We start from the raw sequence: 12236 nt of genomic DNA, 5'->3' as shown, positions 1-12236 counted from the left end.
GTAAGACAGTATAGTCGACTTAGACTCTGAAGCTGGAAGGCCTCTGGACTCCTGTTTTTATCCAAGTTCTGCAGTTACCTTTGTGTGACCTTGGATACATGGTTTGACTCTGTGTCCCTTTTTGGCTGTAGACTGACGATAATCCTCAGAGTCATGGAACTCAGATGAGATAACCTGTGTTATGGTGCCTAGCAGTGTGTCCAGTATGATACCAGCTATTCAATAAATGCTAGTACTTTGCTCACCTCCCTGTTATAGGGAGCCTTAAAGATTGGAAACTGAGGCCCAATAGTACAGCTACTATGAGACTTAAAGCCAGTTTTCTGACTTCTCAGTCTTGTTCTGTTTTTGGTGTTTACACTTGTTTATGCATTACATTCAAAAGCATTATGTATATGACTTTTTTTTTTTTTAAGGACAAAACCCAACATTCTTATTAAAAATAGCTAAATTATTTTTGGTATTTTGAACTTTGAAACTAATCTTTAAAAAATCATATTGATAATTTAGTAAACCTGGAAGCCATTCAAATCACATATATGAAGTTTTAAGACCACTAACATTTCCCCGATTTCATATGCATTAATTTTAATAAAGTACTGTTATAGAAAAAATAACTTACAAGCAACATGATAGAATAATTTTAAAAACCCATCCAGTCACATTCAGAGAAATGTGAATTTCTATTAACACTTTGAAATAAAAAAGGCTAATTATGACAGTACTTTGTAACTGACTTTTACAATTAAAAGATCAATTAATGATCTATGCTAAATTCAGATCTTGATAATTTTTATTTGTTCCATTGTGTGGATGGTTATCAGTTCCTTTTAGCAATCTCCTATTTTTATGGTATGTCAGTTTTTTCCCAGGCTTGATAGAAACATCATATTTTGCAAAACTATCCTATTTCACCAAAAGGGATCTTTGGTTCATATGGTTGATCCTCGTATTCATTTTTAAGACTTTTGATGCATGTTAATAATTTTCTGCCAGAAAGAAAATGCATATTTATTTATATTCTCACGAGGGAAAGCTATTGCATTTTTGAAGAAGCAGCAATATGTGGCATAAATCTTATAGATCCTTTATTTCTCTTTACATGTTGTCACTTTAATATTTTGCACAGTAATATATTTGGAATAATATTTTAATTTTCAGGAGTGGAATTATTTATAACTGCATATAATAATATATCTCAAGTCATGTTCATGCAGTTTTTAAGAGCATTTTGTGGGTTTTTCTTTTTTCCTCTATTTGCATGTAGTAAGTGGTAAATTTGCATGGAACATCTGAAAAACAGAGCGGCAGAATGAATTGAATGTGTTTATTACTGTTTGTCACTTACCTTGATAGTTTAGAGACAAAGTCCTACTTTTGAGAGAAAATTGAACTTACTAAAGTGTCCCTTATTTGTCTTCTTGTGAGTTGTTCCCTTTCTCATGATTAACAAGATGTATCTCACAATTAACAAGATGTAAACTAATAATGTTTGCCATTTAGTCCTACATGTTTGTGAGATAATTGTAAGAACATCTTAAGAATTAAATTAGGTAAATTATTTTTTCTAGTTATGATTATTTGATGTTTTTATTCCTACATGTGTATTTGGAACCAAAAGGAATAGCTATGAATTATGGTTTTTTTTAATTCAGTAGACTACTCAAAGTTATGGTCATCTTATAACATCAGTAGTAGTAGAAGTATATAGATCTTAAGATTTGAATAAACCGTAAAGAATGAAATCTAGTCCAGCTTCTTACTTGATGAAATAACCCCTTCTTCAGTATTCTTGCTGGGCTTCCCTGGATGGCTCAAATGGTAAAGAGTTTACCTGTAATACAGGAGACCCGGGTTCAATCCCTAGATCGGAAATATCCCCTGGAGAAGGAAATGGCAACCCACTCCAGTTTTCTTGCCTGGAGAATTCCATGGACAGAGGAGCCTGGTGGGCCACGGTCTCCTGACTACAGTCAGTTCAGTTCAGTTCAGTTGCTCAGTTGGGTCCAACGTTTGGTGACTCCATGCACTGCAGCATGCCAGGCCTCCCTGTCCATCACCAGTTCCCGGAGCTTGCTCAAACTCATGTCTGTCGAGTCGGTGATGCCATCCAACCATCTCATCCTCTGTCGTCCCCTTCTCCTCCTGCCTTCAATCTTTCCAAGCGTCAGGGTCTTTTCCAATGAGTCGGTTCTGCAGCCTACAATGAGTCAGCCTGCAACGAGTCAGTGAGTTGCAGAGAGTCGGACATTACTAAGGGACTAACACTTTCACTTTCACTGACCTTGCTAGGTCTTCTGGAACAGCAGCAATGAAACATTCATTCACATACATTAAGCTCACAAAGTAAGAGGGATATAAGATTTTGCTCTAAAGAGAGTTTAAAATATTTGATATTCCCATGGCATGGTATTAATGAGGTATTAATGGTACCATGGTATTAATGAGGAAGTTTTAATGACACCTTTTGGGTTCAGGGTAGTATGTTTTGAGCCACTTGCTTGCAATATAATACAAGCTTTGAATATTTTATTTATAAATATCTTTTTAAATTCCCCATATAGTGAAAGGGGGGGGGGGTCTTTTTTGTTCCGCATGGAAGTTCTGTGTTACCTATCAATCAAGTATTTACAGACTGTTGAAACAAAATGGGGATTATATAAAAGAAAGCTGGAATGGTACTTCAGACTCTTCATTTTCTTAGTGTTAATTTTAAAGTGATAACATACTAAAACTCTTAGCCACAAAACTTTTCAGCTCTTGTGCTAAACAATTAAAACACATCAAACAAGCCCCACTCACCAAACCAAAGGAAAGCACATTCTATGAAAACAGTATTTTGACAAGCATTGATACTCATAGGTCTTGAGAAATAGCTATCAAATATTTCTCCAGTTAAAGGTTTTGTGTAAGTAGCGCATCTCCATTTTCTATACTTTATCTTAATATGCAAGTTTCTCACTTCAGTGCTTGACTAACTTTGGCCTTGCTGATGATCTGTTGAGCTCTGTACCTGAGAGCTATACTAATCACTGTGCTTACCGTTTGAATGTCTGGTACAGGAAGCGAGCAGCTGCAAAACATCTAATAGAACGCTACTACCACCAGTTAACTGAGGGCTGTGGAAATGAGGCCTGCACGAATGAGTTTTGTGCTTCCTGTCCAACTTTTCGTCGTATGGATAACAATGCAGCAGCTATTAAAGCCCTCGAGCTTTATAAGATTAATGCAAAACTCTGTGATCCTCATCCCTCCAAGAAAGGAGCAAGCTCAGCTTACCTTGAAAACTCTAAAGGTGCCTCTAACAACTGCTCTGACATAAAAATGAACAAGAAGGACGGGCAAGGAGCAAGAGATGATTTTAAAGGTAAGTTGTTCTATTTTTAATTGAGAATTTTTGACTGAAAACCAAATTAGAGGTTTTCAAAATGTGTGAGGTGTTGGTGTTGTCGTTTGCTTAGGACATGTTTATAGTGGAATTGATTTTTATGTGGAAAAGGGCAGAACTAAATAATAATTGAGTTAATGATTTAACTCTTTAACTATTCTTATGGTCTCTAATTAGAAGCAGATTATATTTCCAAAAGTTCATTTCTTAATGGATTGATTAGAAATATTAAATGTTTTCCACTAGGAAAAATGTATTACGTAGTAGTTAATCACATAAGTGGGCCATGAAGTCAACTAGCTTAGAATAGCTGGCCCAAGTATCTGGAATGCGTTTTGGAACCTGAGCACTATATAGCAGACGGAGCAGAAAGAGGAATTTCTATTTCTGAAGACACAGCAAATGTTGTAATAGTTACCTGAAGAATAATGTTTTTCCTTCTAATTTATTCTTTCTGTATCATGCTCATCTTCTCCCAGGCATTTAGCACACTCATACTGCCAAGAATCATTACCTAACAATGGTAGACTTCATCCAAGCCTTACTTTGCTGTCTAATCACCCAAGTTTTCTTTCTCCCAGTGAAGGCAAATCAGTATTAGAAACAAGCTAATTGAATTTCTGAATGAATGACAGCCCTGCCCAGAGGTAATTCTGTTTTAAAAAAGGAAGCTTTTTGTTTAGGATGTATATAAGTTAAATCTCTATAAAGTTTTCAGTAACGTCATTTGAATCAAGTTTAAATTAGTGAAATGTTGTGTTATAGCTTCTGTTCATTTCCACAATAAAGCAGTTCTTACAACTTTATACAACTTTATTGTGTGAATATTTCTATTTTGTGAATTAGTGCACACCTTAGATAAATAAGGGAATGTTGTTAATATGTATAATGTAAAAGAAGGGCTTCGCACATAGCTCAGTCAGTAAAGAATCTGCCTGCAATGCAGGAGACTGGGATTTGATTCCTGGGTGGGGAAGATCCCTTGGAGAAGAAAATGACTACCCACTCCAGTATTCTTGCCTGGAGAATCCCATGGACAGAGCAGCCTGGCGGGTTACAGTCTGTGGGGTTGCAGGAGTCAGACACGACTGAGCGACTGAACCACCAGCACATTATGTGCATTTTCCCAGTAAATGTGTATCACAAGAACAACAGTTACTGTGAATGTAGGGTGTGCTGTCACAATTGAATGCAGCAAGCCATTGAGGGTTATAATACAGGATGGGTGTACCCATCTTTTTGGCTATGTGCTTTATCTGGATTAGAGGTACTTAGTGGAATCCCAGGGACAGGGGAGCCTGGTGGGCTGCCGTCTATGGGCTCGCACAGAGTCGGACACGACTGAAGCGACTTAGCAGCAGCAGCAACAGCAGTGGTTAATCCTAGTCTTCGTGTACTGTTTAAGCTCAAATCTGTATAATTTAGCAGTTTGTTCTTCCAGTCTGCAACACTCTTCTTCCCGTCCCCTTTTTCTGGCAGCATCATGAATGCATCAATGCCACTAGTACTTTTGAGTGCTAATTATATTTGCTGGCTCTAGTTTCAGTTTTGGGTATTGAATAGTCTGCCCTAAACTCTGATTTTGCATGAGAATTTAAGTATAAAATGGTATAGATTAAGAGTATTATTCAAATACACATATGTCATAAAATATATAGGTATATCATACAAAAATGTCTCAATTATTGTTTTCTCAGTAGAATGCCTCATGATACCCAAATGTTAGAATGTTTATATCTCAAAATGCAGTGTCCTTTTAGCTGATTTATACTTATGTCTGAAAGATTCAGCCTAACATTTTAAGCAAAACACTATGTGGATAAAATGTTGGTACTTTTTATGTAGAATTAGTAGAATGTCAGAAACACTTGAAGATGTTCTAAAGGGCATGACATGTCACCAAAAGGGTATTTGGCTCTAGAACGTTGCTGTCCAAACATAAGCCATGTTTACGGCATGCAGAGTGTTAACAACTTTATGATTTGAGGATTAGGAAGCACAGTGTCCTATGTCCTAACTGGATAGTTATTTATAATAGCTACTTACCATGTATTGGTTGCATATTAAGAAATTAGGATTTTTTTGCATTATCTTAAAAGAACATGTTGTAATTTTTTTCCCATTAAAATAATGGGAAGTACACTCCAGTTAGCAGTTTCACACTTTCCAGGAGGAGATTATTGAAGTTTAGAAGAAGATGCCTAAGTGTTTTTAATAGAACAAACGTAAGGATTTATTCTTAAAGGGTGTGGCTGTAAAAGAATGTGTTGCCAGTCTGGTATCAAGGACCAAAGATTAGATTTGTGGTGTGATAAAAATCTGGTATTTTGGTGGTTCAGCATTTGGAAGCTGTTCATTCACTAATCATTTGCATTTTAAAATGTCTTTTACTCTAAAGCAAATATAAAAGTAGAGGTTGGAATCATATTAAGAAATTTTATATGTTGTACAGTACAAGGGTCCATTTGTCATAATGACGATAATTATCTACATGACTAAAATTATCCTTTGATGACAAAGCTGTTATTCTTTTGATTAAAGGGATAGATTAAGATTTTTGTCAGTAACATTGTTTTCGAATATATCTTCTTAAAGTTAATAGACAAAATATATCACTTGTTCCCTTTCCTATAAACATATCTGAATAATTTATTCAAAATTACAAAAACTATTTGGAGTGCTTCATTTTTATTTCTGCCACAGTTTGATAATTTTTACTAGCCAATATGAAAAGTGGTCTTGAAATGTTCCCAGGTGGTGCAGTGGTAGAGTATCTGCCTGCCAATGCAGAAGACTCAAGAGACATGGGTTGGATCCCTGGGTCAGAAGATCCCCTGGAGTAGGAAATGGCTATCCATTCCAGTATTCTTGCCTGGAAAGTTTCATGGACAGAGGAGCCTGATGGGCTACTGTCCATGGGTCGCAAAGAGTTGGACATGACTGAGCACAGCACATTTTTTTTTTTAATTTGTTAAAGAACAGTTTTATGATGTGTAGATACCTCTATAGTCTTTGTTTTCATAATTTGAAATGGTGATACTAGTTAGCTTATTTTATCTACTAATAAAAAATAAATGATTTTTTTTCTACTCAAAATATGAATTAGTCATGTTTGCCTCATTTATCAGGAAAGCAAACCCTCGGAAATCTACTGATAGACTTCCACTGAGGTCTGCAGACCTGTTTCATAAATCGGTCCCCCAAGTGCAAGTGAGGATTGGAATACTAGTGTTTAGTTTTTGCAGTTTCTTTCATAATGGCATGTCATGATAAAGATTGGTGAATGAATTTGGAGTTAGCCAGCATAAAGTACCTGCCCGGATGTATTAAGAGAGCTGGAGGGAAGAGAGCAGTTTCAGAGGATCACATTTCAGATATGAAGTGATTTTAGTCCTTCCTTTGGAGTTAAGACGTAATTACAGTAGAGAAAGTAAGTTAATAAAGCCATGCAAACTAAATTGATATGGCTCAGGACACAAAAGTCTTAGGGTATTAGCCAGCATAAAACACAGACCTTCTTCTGTTAGTTTAGAATGAGATATTGTGTTTGGTCATTAAATATTTCATATCCTTTTAGTAATTGGTTAATCTTACCTGTCAAACATTTGAGTACTTTGAGTAATGCCAGACATGTTTGATAATAATTAAGGATCAGAATACACACACACAAATAGCATGGAACTTTCATATTTTTTAATTATCTTTGCCCAGAGTATTTATTCTTCTTTTTGCTATTGATTTGTAAAGTGAAATTTGGTTTTCTACTGTTGTAAAGGCTATTTTCACTCATCTTTTTATTTAATGCAGTTATTTGACCATAGCATTGAAACACTTTTGCTTATGTATTTTCATTTAAAATATATTTATTTTATTGTATCTCATAATTTGTTGTTATTGAAGTTTTATTTTATTGAAGTACTTATAATATACAATAAATTGTTGACTGTTAAAATACTTACTTTTATACCTTGGGGCTTTCCCAGTGGCACAGTAGTAAAGAATCTGCCTGCCAGTGCAGGAGATGTGGGTTTGATCCCTGGGTCAGAGAGAATTTCTGGAGTAGGAAATGGCAAACCACTCCAGTTTTCCTGCCTGGAAAATTCCATGGACAGAGGCTGATGGCCTACAGCTCATGGGATCACAGAGAGTCAGACAAGACTGAGCACACACTATTTGATATTCATGCAAGTCATAATAGAGAAAGTACTCTTACTGAGGTATATTTCTCAGCTTTGAGTACATTATAGTTAATTTTAATTTTAATTTTAAAGTTGTTTTTTTTTTTCTTAGTTGAATTTCATGGGAGCTTTATGAAGTGTTAAGTCAAGACATTGCTGTATTGTATGATGTTCCCAAGCATTGGGGTTTGCTACTTTTTGAGTGTGATTGTTTTACATTGTTTTCCACTTCAGTCACTCAGTACCTTCTTTGAAAAGGTCAAACACTATAAAAGCTCAGATTAAGGTGCACAAAATAAATCAACATTTGAGTAAGATGAGAACTTGGAGTTTTAGAAAATAGTGTGTTAAGGTTCATTTTTGTATGTGGGCTTGTATTTTTTTCTTGAGTAAGGAAAGTGTGAGAGAAGGAACACATGGAGGTTTTCTTTTTCTAATGTATCTCATGCAGTGGCAGTCCTCTTAAGTACTCATGCATTCCATAACCTCTATATTTACTCTGTTCCTCTCAAGGGAATATACATATAGATTTAAATTTTGTCATTAAAGATAACGAGAGTCATAGGGTTGTCTGGTTTTTCTGAAAGAGGATAATGGCAGATATAAAAAAGTCTAATAACAAAAGCTGCTAAGTAGGCCTAAGCCACATTATTTAAAGACAGATATGAGAGGGAGGTAACATGAATTCCAGCAAACTGCAACAAACTTTTTCATGTCTGTAACAATCCATTGCTCCAGATATTTTTATCTCAAAAAGTCCTTGAAGTGTTCTCTTCTTCTTTATTTCTTCTTTGATTTCATTAGCATTTCACCTTGTTAGCATTATTGTAACTGTGAAAATGTGTAGTAAGTTGAATTCAGTCTGGCCTTTCATGATCTGTCATTTTTGCCTTAGGATATTATTTCTTTAGAGGGAAGAATGGATATAATAGAAAATCTTAATAAACTCCCATGGATTTAAATATTACAAGCTGAAAAAACAGTGGTAACATCAGTTTAGGGGAGATAACCATTACTTGTATTTTAAAGACTGAAGTCAAGGTGGAGGAAATGAAAGGCTTCTTGTAAGGATCAGCTAGAGTGCAATATTAAGTAGACTCCAGAACGAATGCTGTCTTAATACAAACAGTGGAAATTTATTTCTAGCTCGTCCAACAATCATAATATCCTGGATTGGCAGAGAGTTCTGGTTCACGCAGTCATTCAAAGATGGAGCTTTATTGGCAACTATTATCCTCAACACAATTTTCAGAACCATCCTAGGAGTGTCATCCCATTAGCCAGAAGGAGAAGAGCCTTGGCCTGAAAGTAGCACTTATCTCAGAAAGCTGGGAAAGAAGGAGAATGTGTCCAACTCTGTACCCAGAAAGGAGAGGAAGTAAATTTTGGTGACTACTAGTGGTATGTTTCGGAGAAGGAAATGGCAACCCACTCCAGTATTCTTGCCTGGAAAATCCTGTGGATGGAGGAGCCTGGTGGGCTGCTTGCTATCCATGGGGTCACAGAGAGTCAGACACGGCTGAAGCGGACTTAGCAGCAGCAGCAGCAGCAGTTATGTTTCTCTTGTCTGCTTGTAAGTTGCCTTCTTCCCACTCTGTTTTTTAAGTACTCTGTAACTATGTCCTGTTCCCGTGTAAGATTTATTCCAGCCTATTACTTGGCTGCATATGGCAGTATCTGTCAACTTCAGAGTGTATGGTTAGTGATAATATTAATTCTTCTGCGTCACCCACAGAATGGTCAACCTGGAAGAAAAAAAAAAAACAAACTATAAAGGAAGACTCAGAAAGGAACTGGTTTGGTTTTAGGACATGGGCTGTTTCCAAAAGAAGACTCTGAAGAAACCTTTCTGAAAACATTGCCTCAGTCCTAGTCTTTTGAAAACAGTAGTGAAGTGAGAAACCTCTCAGAAATATGCTGTTGTTTCTGGTCTACAGTGAGGAATGTGATGAATCAGCACATGATATCCTTGATTCATATTTACAGTTAATGGTGCATGTTAATATATGCCATCATTGTGAAAAGAGTTTGAGCTCATTAAGTTTGAGCTGTGTATAAGAATGTATATAGAATATAAAAGAATAAGTAAGGTTGTACTGCTGTTACTAGTACATTGGGAAAAAAAGATAAGCATGTTTTGTTTGTTGAAGCAAAGATACTTTTTAAAAATAGTTGTAAATCACAAGTGGTATTTAGTGTAAAATATTTGGCTATTTTGTTTTTCACTAGAATTTATTAAAGCAAATGTGTGTGTATATTATGAAAATAAATGTTCTCTCTTCTGATTTTCTAGATGTGACTTACCTAACCGAAGAGATGGTGTATGAAATTCTTGAATTATGTAGAGAGAGAGAGGATTATTCCCCTTTAATTCGTGTTATTGGAAGAGTTTTTTCTAGTGCTGAAGCATTGGTACAAAGCTTTCGGAAAGTTAAGCAACACACCAAGGAAGAACTGAAATCTCTTCAAGGAAAGGATGAAGATAAAGATGAAGACGAAAAGGAAAAGGCTGCATGTTCCGCAGCAGCTATGGAGGAGGATTCAGAAGCATCTTCCTCAAGGATAAGTGATAGCTCACAAGGAGATAACAACTTACAAAAGTTAGGCCCTGATGATGTGTCTGTAGATATTGAGGCTATTAGAAGGGTCTACACCAGATTGCTCTCTAATGAAAAAATAGAAACTGCTTTTCTCAATGCACTTGTGTATTTGTCACCTAATGTGGAATGTGACTTGACGTATCACAATGTATACTCCCGAGATCCTAATTATCTGAATTTATTCATTATTGTCATGGAGAATAGAAATCTCCACAGTCCTGAATATCTGGAAATGGCTTTGCCACTATTTTGCAAAGCAATGAGTAAGCTACCCCTTGCAGCCCAAGGAAAACTGGTCAGACTGTGGTCTAAATACAGTGCAGACCAGATTCGGAGAATGATGGAAACATTTCAGCAGCTTATTACATACAAAGTCATAAGCACTGACTTTAACAATCGAAATCTAGTGAACGATGATGATGCTATTGTTGCTGCTTCCAAGTGCTTGAAAATGGTTTACTATGCAAATGTAGTAGGAGGGGAGGTAGACACAAATCATAATGAAGAAGATGATGAAGAGCCCCTTCCTGAGTCCAGTGAATTGACACTTCAGGAGTTATTGGGAGAAGAAAGAAGGAACAAGAAAGGTCCTCGAGTGGACCCACTGGAAACTGAACTTGCTGTTAAAACTCTGGATTGTCGAAAACCACTTATCCCTTTTGAAGAGTTTATTAATGAACCACTGAATGATGTTCTAGAAATGGATAAAGATTATACTTTTTTCAAAGTAGAAACAGAGAACAAGTTCTCTTTTATGACATGTCCCTTTATACTGAATGCTGTCACAAAGAATTTGGGATTATATTATGACAATAGAATTCGCATGTACAGTGAACGAAGAATTACTGTTCTCTACAGCTTAGTTCAAGGACAGCAGTTGAATCCATATTTGAGACTCAAAGTCAGACGTGACCATATCATAGATGATGCACTTGTCCGGGTAAGTTGGGCTACTGTTTAAAAATTAGTACTAGATCCAGTACCTAATGATGGGCATGCTGTGATACAGTTCAGTGAATTCATTTTATAAGTGACTTTTTGGGGAGGTGGGTGTAGGTATATGATACTATATAGTATAGGAACGCATTGACTTTTTTTTATTGTAAGTACTATACTTTTGTTGTTGCCCTGTCCAAGTTTATAAATGTTCCACAAAATATTGATTGTCTTGTATCATGGTTAACTCTCTCTTTGAAAAAGAATAAATTTTCTAAATTTAACAACTAACCCCTGAAGTTTTTTCATTCAGAAGAGAAGTGGATGTTTTAGAGCACAGAACAAGGGGACTTGGGAGATACCCGATAATAAGTATGAATGTTAAGTCTTACTGGGGAGAAGTGGTAGGATAATACCACACCATAAAATAGAAGTGGTGTCTAAAAATTCCATCGTGTGAAATTTGTGAGGTAGATGAAGTGACCCAGCCTGGAGCACGCTGCGAGTGAGCATCCCTGCTGGGTCACCCTGAGTGTCCCTGTAAAGCACTGCTGGGCTGTGAGTTTCCTCCTACTTCAATGTACAGACGGACTATGCAGGGCCTTAGAGTTGGTTGGCACTTGTGGGAAAACAACTATTCCAGGAATCTTATAATTAATTGTGCCTGTATAATCATTCCAGTCTAGGGAGAGGGAGAATGCTGAGAATACATGTACCCTCTTTCAGATAACGTTGCTTTTTGTTCATTCTTTACCTCCACAGAAAGTAAAAATTTACTGTCCTCATTTAAGAATATAAGCCTGGCTAGAAGACAGAATCCAGATGCCAATCACATGTACTAACATTTACATTTGTTAGAGGGTTCTTTATCACAGAGTGGTGTTGTATTTATAATATTAGGTATACCTGGTATTACTAGTTGTATTTCATCAACTTCAAGTAAAATTTAATGGCAACTAAAATTAAGATATAGTCAGTCTTATATACTTATAAAGGAAAAGAGCCCATGGCACAAATAACTAGAAAGTAATGATACTTATTTCAAAATGTACTTTAGTTTTAGAATTAGATTTGTCTAAAACTGAGAATTTATAAAACTAAATCATTGGGGAAAGTTGTTGGACATCTTGGAAA

At 36.1% G+C, this 12236-nt stretch overlaps 1 protein-coding gene across 10 annotated transcripts in view; it reads left to right on the top strand.

Moving 5' to 3' along the window:
• UBE3A (ubiquitin protein ligase E3A) overlaps positions 1–12236 on the top strand; it is a 94433-nt gene that overhangs the window by 61177 nt on the left and 21020 nt on the right. For 5 of the 10 annotated variants that reach the window (XM_055555741.1, XM_055555737.1, XM_055555739.1 and 2 more), the window contains 2 exons: positions 3063–3367; positions 9860–11106. In XM_055555741.1, the coding sequence (XP_055411716.1) occupies positions 3063–3367; positions 9860–11106 (1552 nt within the window). Of the gene's footprint in view, positions 1–3062; positions 3368–3974; positions 4036–7614; positions 9140–9859; positions 11107–12236 lie in introns of those variants that run through there. The other 5 variants (XM_055555744.1, XM_055555743.1, XM_055555742.1 and 2 more) reach the window with 3 other exon arrangements.

Source organism: Bubalus kerabau, chromosome 19 (genome assembly GCF_029407905.1).
Source record: "Bubalus kerabau isolate K-KA32 ecotype Philippines breed swamp buffalo chromosome 19, PCC_UOA_SB_1v2, whole genome shotgun sequence".
In the NCBI taxonomy this organism is placed as follows: Eukaryota; Metazoa; Chordata; class Mammalia; order Artiodactyla; family Bovidae; genus Bubalus; species Bubalus kerabau.
This window is presented reverse-complemented; position numbering and strand designations above follow the sequence as displayed.